Here is a 17,390-nt window from a genome sequence, read left to right on the forward strand (position 1 = left end):
TGTTTCTATTTAAGATTTCTGGTATTTTGCTTGGACAGCTAACCCTCACCCTGTTCTCACACAGCACCACCCTCCCCTCAACCACATTCACGGTCACAGGAAAGGGCAGCACGGTGGCCTAGTGGTTAGCACAGCTGCCTCACGGCGCTGAGGTCCCAGGTTCGAATCCCGGCTCTGGGTCACTGTCCGTGTGGAGTTTGCACATTCTCCCCGTGTCTGCGTGGGTTTCGCCCCCACAACCCAAAAAATGTGCAGAGTAGGTGGATTGGCCACGCTAAATTGCCCCTTAATTGGAAAAAATAATTGGGTAATCTAAATTTAAAAAAAAAAAAATTCACGGTCACAGGAGAATGGGAAAGCCAAATCGCGCCCCCCCCCCCCCCTACACTCTCTCTCTCACTTAGATTTCAACTGCATCCCAAAGGCTGTACCAGCTGAGTCACTGATTTGCATGACCAAGCAGGGGCAAGTGGGAGTGATTAAAGTAAGTGAAGTCGGCCGTAAGTGCTAGTTTGGGTCAATTTGCTGACAATTCCGGCTTTCAATCCATTCCAGACTCCTCGGATGACAAGTCAGCTCATGCCAACTTCATAATAATCTTGATTAGTGTCACAAGTAGGCTTACATTAACACTGCAATGAAGTTACTGTAAAAGTCCTCTAGTCGCCACACTCTGGCGCTTGTTCGGGTACACAGATGGTGAATTCAGAATGTGCAATTCACTTAACAAGCACGTCTTTCGGGACTTGTGGGAGGAAACCGGAGCGCCCGGAGGAAACCCACGCAGACACGAGAAGAACGTGCAGACTGTGCACAGACAGTGAGCCAAGCCGGGAATCGAACCTGGGACCCTGGAGCTGTGAAGCAACAGTGCTATCCACTGTGATCCCGTGCTGCCCACTTATTACAGATCCCTGATGATACCCATACTTAGGCTGACAAGTGGTACATAACTTTCACACTGTACGAGTGCTGGGTAGAGACCATCACGAGAAGGAAAAATTCTAGCCGTCTTCTCTTAACCTACATTGATACCACCATCAGAGTCCTGCACCATTAACAGCGAGGGGGTCCTCATGAACCAGAGGTTTTTCTTGGCCAGCAAATAATGCCATCCTACAGGGGCAAGACACTCCCTGAGCCCTCAGAGCCTCTCCAATAATAAGTCACAAGTCAGGACTGTGATCACAGAATAGAATCCCTACAGTGCAGGAGACCGTTCCGCCCATTAAGTCTGCACCAACCCTCTGAAAGAGCACCCTACCTAGGACCTCACCTAATCTTTGGACACTCAGGAGCAATTTGTCAAGGCCAGTCCTCCTAAACTGCACGTCTTTGGACTGTGGGAAAAAACCAGAGCACCCGGAGGAAATCCACGCAGATGTGGGGAGAAAATGCAAACTCCACACAGTCATCCAAGGCCGGAACTGAATCCGGCTCCGTGGTGCTGTGAGGCAGCAGTGCTAACCACTGAGCCAACCTCATCACCACTCACTTGATAACTTTCAGCTGCAACAGTACTCAGCCAGGAAACAGCAATTAGCGTGATTAGTGTTTCTGATCTCACCATCTAACCGATCCATCGCCACGCCCCCTGCCAGCAGCATGGAGGATCTATTGAGTTATACTGCATCGATGGAAGTTGAGTCCATATATCTGCTGATAAAATCATAATACCACCGAACCAAGAGGGTAACTGCAGCAGTCGCAGGTTTAGAACAGAAACCTTTTCAGTTGAAGACCCCTCGTCCCCAGACCTGTCTGTGACGAGGTGCCTGATCTCAGCTAAGGTGGGGGTAAGAATGTTACAATCAGAGACAGCGCCCAGCTCCGTCAGCTATCATACTGATAAAACTCGATTCAATGCCGGAAAATACATGCGCAGATGTCAGAGGACAACTCCTGCTATGACCCCGTGAACAAATAACTTGTGAATGTTCACCACTGAAGGTTATGCCACAAGGATAGTCACCTGGGTCAGTGCTCAAGGGGCTCTACCCGGCAAAGAATCTGCCCCTCCAAGACCCGTAGAAAGTGAGAAGAATAATAAATTAACATTCCCTCGCTCACAGCAAAGGTTAGAGAAGTGAAAAAATACAGGTGCATCGAGCTCAACCTCTACCAGCCTGGTTATCATGCAATATAATGATAATGATTGTTAACTAAACACAGCAATCAACCTCTTATCAATCAGTCAACATCAGGCAATGTCATTCACATCTAAAACGGTCCGCTACCTACCAACTGGAACCACGTCATGCGAGACCTGCATTTCCTTGGCATCCATTGCCATTTCCGCCTCCACTTCGTCAAGATACGCCAGCTCCTCTTCAAACTGTGACGGTCCCTCTTCATCCCAATCTCCGCGGAGCTTCTTCGCCTGCGGCCGATTGCCATTGCCACTGCCGCCAGGTGGCCTGTTTCTCGCAAGCTGCATACTTATCTATTACTTTTTAAAGAAAAGGACATTGCCAGTCATTTTAATTGGGAGCTCTGCAGACGGCGGGTGCATTTCAATAAAAACCTGACTTCACATAGCGCCTTTTAGTACTGTCACTGGTACAATGTGTGTTTTCCATAAAGATTCCGGCCTGCGCAAGTGGCAAGACTCTCAGCAATAAAAGAAGCATTTTATTTTTTATATCACTGGAAAGAGGCATGTTGAAGTTTTTCATCTTGCACTCACCATCAGGACACACGCAAGAAAGCCAAATTTCAAACGAGTTCAACAATTTCTACTACAGGAGAAAATGATACCGCTCGGCTCTAGCTCCACAGACTATTTCATTTGATTTATTGTCACATGTACCGAAGTACAGTGAGAAGTGTTTTTCTGTGGCTGTCTACTGTACACAGTAGACAAAAAAGAATAATCAACAGAGTACATTGACAAATGGTACATCGACAAACAGTGATTGGTTACAGTGTGGAACAAGGGGCCAAACAAAGCAAATACATGAGCAAGAGCAGCATAGGGCGTCATGAATAGTGTTTTTACAGGGAACAGATCAGTCCAAGGGGGAGTAGTTATGGAGTCTAGTAGCTGTGGGGATGAAGCTGTTCCTATGTCTAGATGTGCTAATCTTCTATGTCTAGAATTTTTTATTTTTTTTAAAATTTAGATGACCCAATTATTTTTCCCAATTAAGGGGCAATTTAGCGTGGCCAATCCATCTACCCTGCACATCTTTGGGTTGTGGAGGCGAAACCCACGCAAACACGGGGAGAATGTGCAAACTCCACACGGACAGTGACTCAGAACCGGGATCGAACCTGGGACCTCGGCGCCGTGAGGCTGCGGGGCTAACCCACTGCACCACCGTGCTGCCCTTTCTATGTCTAAATGTCTGGATCTACTATGTCTAGAAGATCGGTCTCATCAGTAATCATGTAAATCGGGTCCCAGCCATTTGCTCAACTTGTAGGCTTGAAGCAGACGTCGAGGCCATCAAAGCTATCCCATGGGACAATGGCTATTCCGATCAGACCATTCTTCAATGTGTATCGTGCAAACTTGCAAGTGGACCAAGCGCTGCCACTTTCGGGCCTGAGACGTTAAGGTCTATCTCAGATTACCCCGGAAAGGCAAAACTATCTCAAATGTTTGAACAGGTTAAGCAAGCCGTTACACCCCGCCACCACTATGCAGTGGCTGCGCAACTGGTACTTTCCATTGGCAGGGACGCTGCCATCGGTCCAAAAAGATATTCTGTCCACCACACAATTAAGCAATGTCATGTAAGAGTTTCAGTACCGGTAAAAGGCCAGGTACATAGACCATGCGTCACACCGAATGGCTGATAGGAACATATAATTCTTCAGCTGTCTGTAATCGAACAGACCATTCTCAAACAGCCTACACATGCAAACCCCAAAACATTGAACAAAGAACATACAGTACAGAAGGCCATTCGGCCCATTGAGTCTGCATCGACCCACTTAAGCCTTCACTTCCACCCTATCCCCGTAACCCAATAACCCCTCCTCACCTTTTGGGTACTAAAGGCAATTTATCACGGCCAATCCACCTAACCTGCACGACTTTGGACTGTGGGATGAAACCGGTGCCCCCAGAGGAAACCCACCTAGACACGGGGAGAACGTGCAGACTCCACACAGACAGTGACCCAGCGGGGAATCGAACCTGGGACCCTGGCGCTGTGAAGCCACAGTGCTATCCACTTGAGCTACCGTGCTACCCAATGACTGTTAGATGTAATTCTGGATTGAGCAGAACTTGCTGGTCAATCCTGAGTGCGCTAATAGCTGCACTAATTGGGGGGGGGGGGGGGAGACACACACGCATTGATGGCACAGCAGTACTGTCACTGAACAAGGAATCCAGAGGCCCATCCAATGCTCTGGGGACATGGGTTCGAATCCCAACTCAGGAACTGGCAGAATTTGCATTCAATAAATAAAGGCTGTAATATAAAGTTAGTCTCAATGATGGTGACCATGAAACCACCACTGATTGTGGTAAAAATCCATCTAGTTCACCATTGTCCTTTAGGGAAGGAAATCTGTCATCCTTATCTGATCTGGCCTTTCCAGACCAACAATGTGCGGCTTGTTATGGGCCAGGGTTTAGAAAACTCCAAAGTATATCCATTTTCAATTATGGTACAAGATTTTAGCATCGAATAAAGCAATAGCTCAATGTCTTTATAAGGTAAAACTCCAGCTATTGTATTGCTGCGTTCTTCTTACTTCATGTCCTGCTCTTAACTTCCCTGCACTAACCTCCGCTTGTGACTACTGTGCAGGCTTGCTGCTAGAGAAACCATGTGTTGCATGATGTTTAATTACATGAGTTTGTTCTATCAGGTTGTAACGATGCTCCTGTTCCAGATAAACGCTGAAGGAAAACCAATAATTCTCACATGCTGCTTAATTTTGTGTTTTAGAACCAAAATGAAGACTGGGGAAGTTTGTCAGCTGACGATATCTTATGATTGAAAGAAATCTTAGGCTATTGGCCTGTTATGGCTCCCCATCCAGACCGTTGGTAACTATTTTCCCATTTGAGTGGCATGGGTATAATTTGGGACCTAATGAATGATGCACGTTTGCAGAATTTCCGTGCCATTAATTGCTAAATTGCCTGATGTGGTAGAAAAGATTGGGGGAAAAGAACACAACGTAGGTTGGTGATGGTGTTGGTCCTATTTGGAATTTGCACGATTTCAATGACTTGGTGCCTTGTTGCTGCTCCTGTTGTTTAAAGCTAACATCGTGAAAAGGCAATGCTTAACTTGCAGCAGGCTTCTTTCTTTTAAAAACTCTATTCTATCTTCTGTTTAACATTATGATAAAGTAACATTGGTGCATCAAAATCGAGGATCTGAAACAGCTACACCCATCTCTGTAGATGTTCGAGAAGATCTGTCATCTCTTTGAAGGTTGGTGTTTCAGGTGAGGCTGTGCAATTGATTAAAATATAATTTATGAATTATTACTGGGCGGCCAACATCGCTATGATAAGGAAGTGGATGGTGGGTACGGGGTCTATTTGGGAGCGGGTGGAGGCGGCTTCGTGCAGGGGCTCCAGCTTGGCAGCCCTGGTCACGGCTCCTCTACCGCTGCCGCCGGCCAAGTACACCACCAGCCCGGTAGTGGTGGCGACGCTGCGGATATGGGGCCAATGGAGGAGGCATGTGGGGGAGATGGGGGCGTATGTCTGGGCGCCAATCTGCGACAACCATCGGTTTGCCCTCGGGAGTATGGATGGGGGGTTCCGAGTATGGCGGCGGGCGGGGGCGGGAAAGGTGTGTGATATGTTCCTGGAAGGGAGCTTTGCGAGTTTGAGGAGCTTGGAGGAGAAATTTGGGTTGGTAAGGGGAAATGATTTTAGATACCTACAGTTGCAGGACTTTGTTCGTAGACAGGTCCCATCTTTCCCACGCCTCCCGCCAATGGGTATCCTCGACAGAATAGTTTCTAGGAGGGAAGAAGGGGAGGGTAGAGTCTCGGTTATATATAAGGTGCTCATGAGGGAGGAAGGGTTCCAGACAGAGGAACTGAAACTTAAATGGGAGGAGGAGCTAGGCGGGGAAATGGAGGATGGGCTGTGGGCAGAGGCCCTGAGTAAGGTAAATTCGACCGCGACATGTGCTAGGCTCGGGCTGATTCAATTTAAGGTCGTTCACCGGGCCCATATGACGGTGGCTCGGATGAGCAAATTCTTCAGGATAGAGGACAAATGCGCTAGGTGCGCGGGAGGACCAGCGAACCACGTGCACATGTTTTGGGCATGCCCTAAGCTGAGGGGGTACAGGGAGGGATTTGCAGGGGTCATGTCCCGGGTGCTAAAAACAAGGGTGGTGATGAGTCCAGGGGTAGCAATTTTTGGGGTTTCGGAGGACCCGGGAGTCCAGGGGGAGAAAGAGGCCGATGTTTTGGCCTTTGCTTCCCTGATAGCCCGGCGACGAATACTATTGGCGTGGAGGGACTCAAAGCCCCCGAAGACTGAGTTGTGGCTTGCGGACATGTCGAGTTTCCTAGGTATGGAGAAAATTAAGTTCGCCTTGAGGGGATCTGTGCAGGGGTTCGCCCGGAGGTGGCAACCATTTATTGACTTCTTTGCGGGAGAGTGAGCGTCAGCAGGGGGTGGGTGAGGGTGGGGGTGGGGGTGGGGGGGGGGGGGGGTAAGAGTAGGAGGGAAAATATGGTGGGTAGTACCGGTGGGAGAGGAGCGGGCTTCTGCAATATGTTATGATTGAAGTATTGAAAGTACATGGATGTTTGCACATTTTTGCCTTTTTTGCTTTCTTTCTGATGATGTCTGTAACTGTTTATAAAGCCAAAAGCTACCTCAATAAAATTGTTTATTAAAAAATATATATATATATATATATATATATAATTTATGCGATTTGGCATTTCGTCCAAGTGTTGATGAAAACAAAACATCATCAAAATGAAACGTTGATAGGGGAGCATGGTGGTGCAGTGGTTAGCACTGCTGCTTCATGACACCGAGGACCAACGTTTGATCCCGGTCCCGAGTCACGGTCCGTGTGGAGTTTGCACATTCTCCTCCTGTCTACGTGGGTCTCGACCATACAACCCAAAAAGATATGCAGGGTAGGTGGATTGGCCACACTAAATTGTCCCTTAATTGGGGAAAAAAGAATTGGGCACTTCACTGCCTTGAGTGTGCTGAAGAGGATATCCCATAGATCAGGGGTGGGCAAACTTTTCCGTGCAAGGGCCACATTCAGAAATTCACAATTCACAAAGGGCCGCATAGTATATTAAGTAAAATAATTACTTCACCCGGTTATGATTCTGGGCGCCTCATATAGAACATAGAACAGTACAGCACAGAACAGGCCCTTCGGCCCTCGACGTTGTGCCGAGCAATGATCACCCTACTCAAGTCAACGTATCCACCCTATACCAGTAAGTAACCCAACAGCCATTAACCTTAAAAAAAATTTTGAAAAAAAAAAATTTTAAAAAAAAATTTTTTTTTTTTTTTTTTTTTAATGACTTGGTGGGCCGCAGAAATACCTTTGGCGGGCCGCATGCGGCCCGCGGGCCGTAGTTTGCCCACCCCTGCCATAGATACTGTACTGAAATGTTGGCTTTATTGATGAGCTGATTGAAAATAACCTTTTTGAAGTTGAGGCTACGTGGGGTCACTTTGGCTTTGTGCAGTAGATGTGGTTGGGGCATATGTAATGGAAATCTCTTTATCCCAATGAATCCTCCACTTAATTTGTGGGGGGGGGGGCTGGTTAGTTCAGTAGGCTGGATAACTGGTTAGTGATGCGGGGCGATGCCAGCAGCGTAGGTTAAATTTCTGTACTGACTGAGGTTATTAATGAAGGCCCTGACTTTCTCAATCTTGCCCCTCACCTGAGGTATGGTGACCCTCAGATTAAATCATTACCAGTCAGCTCTCTCATAGAGGAGAGCAGTCTGTGATCCTCGAGGACTATGGCGACTTTCATACAGGTATAACTTGATACTGGAAGGCCCAAAAACTAAAAATAAGCCCAAAGGCTCTGTTTCTTCAGTTATTTTAATCGGTAGCACGGTAGCATAGTGGTTAGCACAATTGCTTCACAGCTCCAGGGTCCCAGGTTCGATTCCCAGCTTGGGTCAGTGTCTGTACATTCTCCCCGTGTGCGCGTGGGTTTCCTCCGGGTGCTCCGGTTTCCTCCCACAGTCCAAAGATGCGCGGGTTAGGTGGATTGGCCGTGCTAAACTACCCTTAGTGTCCAAAATTGCCCTTAGTGTTGGGTGGGGTTACTGGGTTATGGGGATTGGGTGGAGGTGTGGGCTTGGGTGGAGTGCTCTTTCCAAGGGCCGGTGCAGACTCGATGGGCCAAATGGCCTCCATCTGCACTGTAAATTCTATGAAATCTAACTCATGGACGTCACCTGACCTACAACTGTTTATTAATTTTGGTTGCGAGAAGCACTCGGGCCTACTTTTCAGGTGTATTTACCAGAGGCCTTAAGCACTTTTAATCAAAACAAAGTTTATTCTGCGAATTCAGTTAACATTTCTATAAACACACACAGTAAGCATTTTATCAACTACAAACATAGCCCCACACAGTAAGCATTTTATCAACTACAAACATAGCCCCACACAGTAAGCATTTTATCAACTACAAACATAGCCCCACACAGCTACAGTTCTCTCTCTATATATATATAATTAATTCTTAATAACTTCCCTTTCAACTGTTCAATTTGATAACATCCAATAAAACCAGAAAAGCCCTTATACCCAAAACAGCAGGTTTGAATTCTTTCCAGAAAGCAGTTATCACTTTTAAATTATCATCTGATCTGTACACCTTTTAACATGCAGAGTGAGAGCCCAAAGAAACCTTCTTTGTTTGAATCCAGCTTCCAACAGTTTAAACCAAAAGTAAAATTCAGAGCCACAGCCCAGCTCAAAATGAAAGTAAAAACCAGAGCCACAGCCCAGCTCCACCCACACAATGACATTACTGAAGCCATTTGAGAAGACGATACATTTCTTAAAGGTACACTCCCATGACAGGCTGACGCTGAACTGCCCTCCGAAGTGGCTGAGAAAGCCAGTGAATTCAAGGGCAATTAACGATGAGCAACAAATGCCTCACCAGCCATGCCCTCATCTCATGAAAGGATAAAACAATTTAGATAATCAGTCAAACTCGCAACAAGGCTTATTTGCACTTGCCACAGTTGCATGCATTAGATACCCGGGAGCTTGGGGAGCCAATGGGGCCGTGTTGCTTTCACCATGGCAACGCCTCGCCCAGAGTTGATTTGCCAACCAATCAGCATCAAGGTATATTTTGGATCCTGAAAACCTACCCTAGTATTTCTCAGAATAGAAGTTTTTTTTTTGTTTTTTATTTTTTTTAAAATATTAATTTAGAGTACCCAATTATTTTTTCCAATTAAGGGGCAATTTAGCGTGGCCAATCCACCTAACCTGCACATCTTTGGGTTATGGGGGCGAAACCCACGCAGACACGGGGAGAATGTGCAAACTCCACACGGACAATGACCCAGGGCCGGGATTCGAACCAGGGTCCTCAGCGCCGTAGGCAGCAATGCTAACCACTGTGCCACCGTGCTGCCCCCTCAGAATAGAAGTTAAACTAAACTAGACCTCTTTGAATCTTTTGGGATGTGAACTGCAGGCCTTCCAAAATAATGGGATCTTTCTGATGGTGGATTCCAAAGGAATTGATTACATGGGGGTACCGCTGGTCATCACTGCCCATCATAAGGTTGACAAATGTGAGGTTATCCATTTTGGTAAGAATAACAGCAAAAGGGAATATTATTTAAATGATAAAATATTAAAACATGCTGCTATGCAGAGAGACCTGGTTGTCCTAATGCATGAGTTGCAAAAAGTTGGTTTAGAGGTGCAACAGATGATTATGGTGGCGAATGGAGTTTTGTCCTTCATTGCCAGAGGGATGGAATTTAAGACTAGGGAGATTATGCTGCAACTGTATAAGTGTTAGCGAGGCCACACCTGGAGTATTATGTTCAGTTTTGGTCTCCTTACATGAGAAAGGACGTACTGGCACTGGAGGGTATGAAGAGGAGATTCACTAATTAATCTGAGAGTTGAGGGGGTTGGATTACGAGGAGAGGTTGAGTAGACTGGAACTGTACTCATTGGAATTTAGAAGGATGGGAGGGGGGGGGAATCTTATAAAAACATATCAAATTATGAAGGGACTAGGTTGTTTCCACTGGCGGGTGAAAGCAGAACTAGGGGGCATATCCTCAAAATAAGGGGAAGTAAATTTAGGACTGCGTTTAGGAGGAACTTCTCCACCCAAAGGGTTGTGAATCTATGGAATTCCTTGCCCAGTGAAGCAGTTGAGGCTCCTTCATTAAATGTTTTTAAGATAAAGATGGATAGTTTTTTGAAGAATAAAGGGATTAAGGGTTATTGTGTTCGGGAGGGAAAGTGGAGCTGAGTGCACAAGAGGTCAGCCATGATCTCACTGAATGGCGGAGCAGGCTCGAAGGGCCAGGTGGCCTACTCCTAGTTCTTATAACACACACTGACAAACGGAAAAACAGAACAGGGGAAAGAAAATCGGAACCCCTTGATTCGGTGGAAGGGGACAAATGGAGACAAATGGAGACCAAACTGTATGATACCCGGTTCAAAGGTCGCTCCGGGCACGGGAAACGGCGGGCGCGTGAAGCCGCTCCGGATGTAGCAACTTCTAGAACTTATCCCGAACAGGGTCGGGCGGGTTCAGGGATCGCTAAGCCACTCAAAACGTCAGGCACACAAGGCAGATAAGGACTCGACGTGACGCAGCGTCAAATCCCCTCCAAACAAGCCAGCAAGCTTTTTTGCCCCATTCGTTTAAAATTCTTGCTTGGCCCACTTTAAAGAAAATGCCTCGTTCTCAGACACGGACAGTTTTCAGATAGCCAGATTTGAGGTGCTGTAAATGTACTAACCACGTTACAAAGATAATATGGTCTACCTGCATTACTGCACAGAAACTGCCATGCTCTGGCACTGCCGGCCCAGGTTTATGTGCACCGCATACTCTGCATTGTTGCAGAACCACTGGCCTTGCCCATCCACAGCTGTATCATTTTCCTCAGATTAACAGTCACTCATATCTCAATTGGGGACACACTTCCCCAAGTCAGAAGGCTGCAGGCTCAAGCTTCATTCAGGAATTGAGCACCTAATCCAGGCCAACACTCCCACTGTAGTACTGATGGGAGTGCTGGAGATGCCGGCTGAAATGGTAAACAAGAGGTCCCAGCTGTCTGTAAGAAGCGCCACAATGCTACAAAGGGCAAGAGACTTCTCCCCCTGTTCTGGACAACCGTTACGCCCCAACCAATGTGTAAATCTGATGATCTAGCATTTTATTTTTTGGCTGTTTTGCAGGGCCTTGCTATTCACAAATTGATGCCGCATTCGCTACATCATAGCAGCAATTTACTTCAGAAAGATGTTACTTAAATGCAAGTTTCGTTCCTTCTGTCTTTAAAGAATTCAAGGCAGCATCGGTGAGAGGAGTACCCCCCCCCCGGAATTTTGGCCGCATACCTCCCTTAATCAATGCCATCACCGGAAGCAGTTAGTTCATATCACTGCTGTCTGTGGGATTTCTCGGTGCGCAACACAGCAGCTACAACTGCCCAACAACCAACTCACCGCACTTTAGAGCAATTCATTGTATGCGAGATGCTTCGGGAAATCAGAGACAAGGCGAGGTGCAATATAACGCGTGCATCACTCAGGGCAACTGAAAAAGCAACAACCTGCAAAGTGTCCCCAAGACACTTCACAAGAGCTTTACAGATACAGAATTAGAATGCACTGACTGTGAGCTCAGTGGAGGCAGGTTCATTTGAAGCATTCAAAAGGGAATTAAGAATGTTTTCCTGAAAAGGAGGAATGCGCAGGCTTACAGGGAGAAGGCGGGCAGAGGGAATGTTAATAGGTGAACTGCTCATTCGGAGGGGCCGTTGCGGGTTTGGGGGGTGATGAGGGGTTTGGGGGGTGATGAGGGGTTTGGGGGGTGATGAGGGGTTTGGGGGGGTTGATGGGTTTGGGGGGGTTGATGGGTTTGGGGGGGTTGAGGGGTTTGGGGGGGTGAGGGGTTTGGGGGGGGTGAGGGGTTTGGGGGGGGTGAGGGGTTTGGGGGGGGTGAGGGGTTTGGGGGGGGGTGAGGGGTTTGGGGGGGGGTGAGGGGTTTGGGGGGGGGTGAGGGGTTTGGGGGGGGGTGAGGGGTTTGGGGGGGGGTGAGGGGTTTGGGGGGGGGGTGAGGGGTTTGGTGAGGGGTTTGGTGAGGGGTTTGGGGGGGGGTTTGGGGGGGGGGTGAGGGGTTTGGGGGGGGTGAGGGGTTTGGGGGGGGGTGAGGGGTTGGGGGGGGGGTGAGGGTTGGGGGGGGGGTGAGGGGTTGGGGGGGGGGTGAGGGGTTGGGGGGGGGTGCGGGGTTGGGGGGGGGTGAGGGGTTGGGGGGGGGTGAGGGGTTGGGGGGGGGTGAGGGGTTGGGGGGGGGTGAGGGGTTGGGGGGGGGTGAGGGGTTTGGGGGGGGGGTGAGGGGTTTGGGGGGGGGTGAGGGGTCTGGGGGGTGATGAGGGGTCTGGGGGGTGATGAGGGGTCTGGGGGGGTGATGAGGGGTTTGGGGGGGGGTTGATGGGTTTGGGGGGGTTGATGGGTTTGGGGGGGTTGAGGGGTTTGGGGGGGGTGATGAGGGGTTTGGGGGGGGTGATGAGGGGTTTGGGGGGGGTGAGGAGGGGTTTGGGGGGGTTGAGGGGTTTGGGGGGGTGATGGGTTTGGGGGGGTGATGAGGGGTTTGGGGGGGTTGAGGGGTTTGGGGGGGTGATGATGGGTTTGGGGGGGTGATGATGGGTTTGGGGGGGTGATGAGGGGTTTGGGGGGGGTGATGAGGGGTTTGGGGGGGGTGGTGAGGGTTTGGGGGGGGGTGGTGAGGGGTTTGGGGGGGGGGGTGGTGAGGGGTTTGGGGGGGTGATGAGGGGTTTGGGGGGGGTGGTGAGGGGTTTGGGGGGGTGGTGAGGGTTTGGGGGGGGTGGTGAGGGGTTTTGGGGGGGGTGGTGGGGGTTTGGGGGGGTGATGAGGGGTTTGGGGGGGGTGATGAGGGGTTTGGGGTGATGAGGGGTTTGGGGGGGTGAGGGGTTTGGGGGGGGTGAGGGGTTTGGGGGGGGTGAGGGGTTTGGGGGGTGATGAGGGGTTTGGGGGGTGAGGGGTTTGGGGGGGGTGAGGGGTTTGGGGGGTGAGGGGTTTTGGGGGGTGAGGGGTTTGGGGGGTGAGGCCAGGGGGACTTGGGAAATAAAGAGCCGGCCCCAAGGGAGATGAGCCCCGGGGACGCAGAGTCTCGGACACGCCGCGGATATCAGCCTCACCCCCGCCCGAACCAGCGGCAGCTCCCACCCGGGGCCTAGGCCTCAGGCTCCTTTACCTCAGTCGCCGCTTCTCCCCTCAATCTCCCGCCAAGGCAACCAACCAAACCAACCCCCCCACACCCCCGGCGTTACCGCGGCAACGGCTGCGCGATTGGCCAAGACTCCCCCTCAGACGAGCGCCGACTGGGTGAGGCGTGTACGTTGAATGGCCCACGGAGAAGGTGCGTTTCCATTGGCTGAAAATAGGCGATGTTGATTGGTCTACAGGACGCGCTACGTTTTCATTGGCTACCAATAGGCAATGCTGAATGGCTCTTGGGGGAGACTGCGTTCGTATTAGCTACCAATAGGCGATGCTGATTGGTCAATAGGGAAACTACGTCCCCATTAGCTAACGGCAAACATCACCGATTGGTTCTGACGGAAGCTGCGTTTCCATTGGTTGAACCTAGACAGCTTTGCTCTGTTATTGGCTGAAAGTGAGCAACTGTAATTGGCTGCAGGCCTCCCCTTCCCACCTATGACAAGAGGCCTATGTGTTCCTTATTCGTTGAGAAAGTCCCTCAGGTTTCTGTGGGAGTCTTAGAGAGAAAAGGACTTGCATTTATATAGCACTACTCACAACCCCTGGATGTCTGTTAAAATGTATGATGTGGATATGCCGGTGTTGGACTGCGGTGGGCACAGTAAGAAGTCTTACAGCACCAGGTCAAAGTTCAACAGTGGTGTTTCGAATCACTAGCTTTCGGAGCACTGCTCCTTCCTCAAGTGCTAAAATGTAGCCAGTGTTGTAGGAAATCTGGCAACCAATTTGCACACAGCACGATCCCACGCACAGCGATGTCATAAATGACCAGATCATTTGTTTTAGGGATCATAGGGCATACATCATAAGGGCAGCACGGTAGCATTGTGGATAGCACAGTTGCTTCAGAGCTCCAGGGTCACAGGTTCGATTCCGGCTTGGGTCACTGTCTGTGCGGAGTCTGCACATCCTCCCAGTGTGTGCGTGGGTTTCCTCCGGGTGCTCCGGTTTCCTCCCTCAGTTCAAAGATGTGCAGGTCAGGTGGATTGACCATGATAAATTGCCCTTAGTGTTGGGTGAGGTTACTGGGTTATGGGGATAGGGCGGAGGTGTTGACCTTGGGTAGGGTGCTCTTTCGAAGAGCCGGTGCGGACTCAGGCCAAATGGCCTCCTTCTCCACTGTAAATTCTATGATAGAATCTTAGAATTTTCAGTGCAGAAGGAGGCAGTTCGGCCCATCGGATCTGCACCAGCCCTTGGAAGGAGTGCCCTACTTAAGCCCACGCCTCCAGCTTTCCCCATACTCCCACCTAATCATTTTGGACACTGAGGGCAATTTTAGCATGTCCAATCCACGTAACCTCCACATCTTTGGACCGTGGGGGCAGCACAGTGGCGCAGTGGTTAGCATTGTGCCTCACGGTGCCGAGGTCCCACGTTCGATCCCAGCTCTGAGTCAGAGTCCGTGTGGAGTTTGTACATTCTCCCTGTGTTTGTGTGGGTTTCGCCCCCACAACCCAAAGATGTGCAGGATAGGTGGATTGACCACGCTAGAATTGCCTTTTAATTGGAAAAAAAAATGAACTGGGTACTCCAAATTTTAAAAAAAAATCTTTGGACTGTGGGTGGAAACCGGAGCACCAGGAGGAAACCCACGCAGGCACGGGGAGAACGTGCAGGCAGTGATCCAAGCTGGGAATCGAACCTGGGACCTTGGAGCTGTGAAGCAACTGTGCTAACCACTGTGCTACCGTGCCGTCCTGATGTTGACTGAGGAATGAATATTGGAGAATTACCCAACTTTAATAGAAATAAGGCCATGGAATCTTTTACATCCTTCCAAAGCAGGCAGGCGAGGCCTCTGTTCAACAGCTCATCTGAAAATCTGTGCCTCTGAAGGTGCAGCACTCCCTCAATCAGTGGAACATCACCCTTGATCTTTGTCCTCAAGCCCTGGAGGTGGCGGTTGACCCAAAACCTTGTGACTCAAGAGATGAGCATGCTACCAGCTGAGTCACAGTCGACATTGGCAGTGTTCAGTGAGGCCAAGGTGGTGATGTGTCTCTCTCTGTGTACCCGAACAGGCGCCAGAAGGTGGCAACTAGGGGCTTTTCACAGTAACTTCAGTGCTGTGTTAACCCCCAGTTGCTTTCTCGGGGTCACAAAAATTCCAGGAGATATTTCTCAGCCCTCGTGCCATCGTCCTTACCAGTCTGGGTGTCATGGGAGTGTTCCTTTAAGAAATTTTTTGTCTTATCACATGGCTTCAGTGATGCCATTGTGTGGGTGAAGCTGGGCTGTGGCTCTGGGTTTTACTTCCGCTTTGGGTTTGGACTGGTTTGAACTGCACAGGTTGAAAGAAGTGTTTCTCCCTATGTTCTATCTTCATTTAATAGCTGTTTCCCGACTGCTTGATAACTTAAAAGAGATCATTGCTTTCTGGAAGGAATTCCAACCTGCTGTTTGAAAAGGGGAACAGTGTAACACACCTTTGAAAAGGGGTTTCTGGGCAGCACTGTGGAGCAGTGGAATAGCCCTGCAGCCTTACGGCGCCGAGGTCCCGGGTTCGATCCCAGCTCTGGGTCACTATCCGTGTGGAGTTTGCACATTCTCCCCGTGTTTGCGTGGGTTTCCCCCCCACAACCCAAAGATGTGCAGAGTAGGTGGATTGGCCGCGCTAAATTGCCCCTTAATTGGAAAAAATGAATTGGCTTTCTGGTTTTACTTGGATTTTGTTATTGAATTGGCACAGTTAAGGGGGAATTAATTAAGGGTTATACATATATTACTGTAACTGTGTGGGGTCTTTATTTTTGTAGATGGTAAAATTGTTAGTGTGTGTTTATATAAATGTTAACTAAATTCGTAGAATAAAGCTTGTTATTTGATTGAGAGCGCCTCAGAACTCTGTTGAATAGCACCTCAAAGGCAGGGTCTTGTGATGACTTCCGGTGATGGCGGGCGGGAGGCAGCTGCGCAATGGAGGGCTCCCGTTCGGGAACGGCATTTTCGGGGCTTTAAGCCCGGTCCCAGGGTCCAAGGAGGAGGCAAAAGCAGGGAGAAGGCATAGAGGAGGCACAGTGAAGACACAGTAAAGGAAAATGTCGAGGGTGAGCAAAAAAAACGGCCGTTAAAAAAAACAGCTGAAGGTCGGTCGGGGAGTGGAAAGGTCACTGCGGGGTCACCAAGGAAAATGGAGGCTGGAGCACGAGGGGGGGCCGCATTGCTGACGGCAGAAGAAATAACTAAGATGATGGCTGCGGAATTCGAAAGGCAGTTTACAAAATACATGGAAACAATGAGGAAGGAGATGAGGGAGGTTTTGAGTGTGCTGGTGGAGGAAGCGATTTCCCCGGTGACGATGGCGGTGGCGAGCGGCGGAGGTGCAGGAGCAAGGGGAGGCGCTGAAGGAAGTGGAGGAGACATTATTGCAGCACGGTGATCAACTTACCTCGATGGGGAAGGAGATGGGGAAGGTGATGGCGATTAACAAGGATCTGCAAGGAAAATGGAAGACCTCGAAAACAGATCCAGGCGACAGAATTTGAGGATTGTGGGTCTGCCCGAAGGAGTTGAAGGGCGGAGGCCGACTGAGTATTTTGCCGCGATGCTGGCGAATCTATTGGGGGAGGGGGAGGATCCCTCCGGTTATGAACTGGATCGGGCTCATCGGTCTGTACCAAAGGCAAGTGAGACGCCAAGGGTAGTGACTCTGTGCTTCCGTAGGTACAGTGTGAATGAGAAGGTCCTGTGCTGGGCCAAGCAGAAGCAGGTGGTGCAGTGGGCTGGAGCTGGTATACGTGTATACCAGGACTTTACGGTGGAGCTGGCGAGGAGGCGGGCTACCTTCAACCGGGTGAAGAGGGCACTGTACATTAGTAAGGTGCAGCACGGCTTTGTATATCCAGCGAAGCTGACGGTGACTTACAAGCTCAAGGACTTTTATTTTCGAACGGCGGAAGCAGCGGAGGAGTTTGCGAAG

General features: G+C 49.6%; 1 protein-coding gene across 4 annotated transcripts in view; it reads right to left on the reverse strand.

Moving 5' to 3' along the window:
* pold1 (polymerase (DNA directed), delta 1, catalytic subunit) overlaps positions 1–13,615 on the reverse strand; it is a 139,456-nt gene extending 125,841 nt beyond the window's left edge. Inside the window, exons 1-2 of one of the 4 annotated variants that reach the window (XM_038783515.1) lie at positions 13,516–13,615; positions 2,242–2,443 (exon numbers count right to left, since the gene is read on the reverse strand). In XM_038783515.1, the coding sequence (XP_038639443.1) occupies positions 2,242–2,437 (196 nt within the window). In that variant the 5' untranslated portion in view covers positions 2,438–2,443; positions 13,516–13,615. Of the gene's footprint in view, positions 1–2,241; positions 2,444–10,979; positions 11,001–13,383 lie in introns of those variants that run through there. The other 3 variants (XM_038783513.1, XM_038783514.1, XM_038783512.1) reach the window with 3 other exon arrangements.
* Positions 13,616–17,390: the final 3,775 nt, after the last annotated feature.

Source organism: Scyliorhinus canicula, chromosome 23 (genome assembly GCF_902713615.1).
Source record: "Scyliorhinus canicula chromosome 23, sScyCan1.1, whole genome shotgun sequence".
NCBI lineage: Eukaryota > Metazoa > Chordata > Chondrichthyes > Carcharhiniformes > Scyliorhinidae > Scyliorhinus > Scyliorhinus canicula.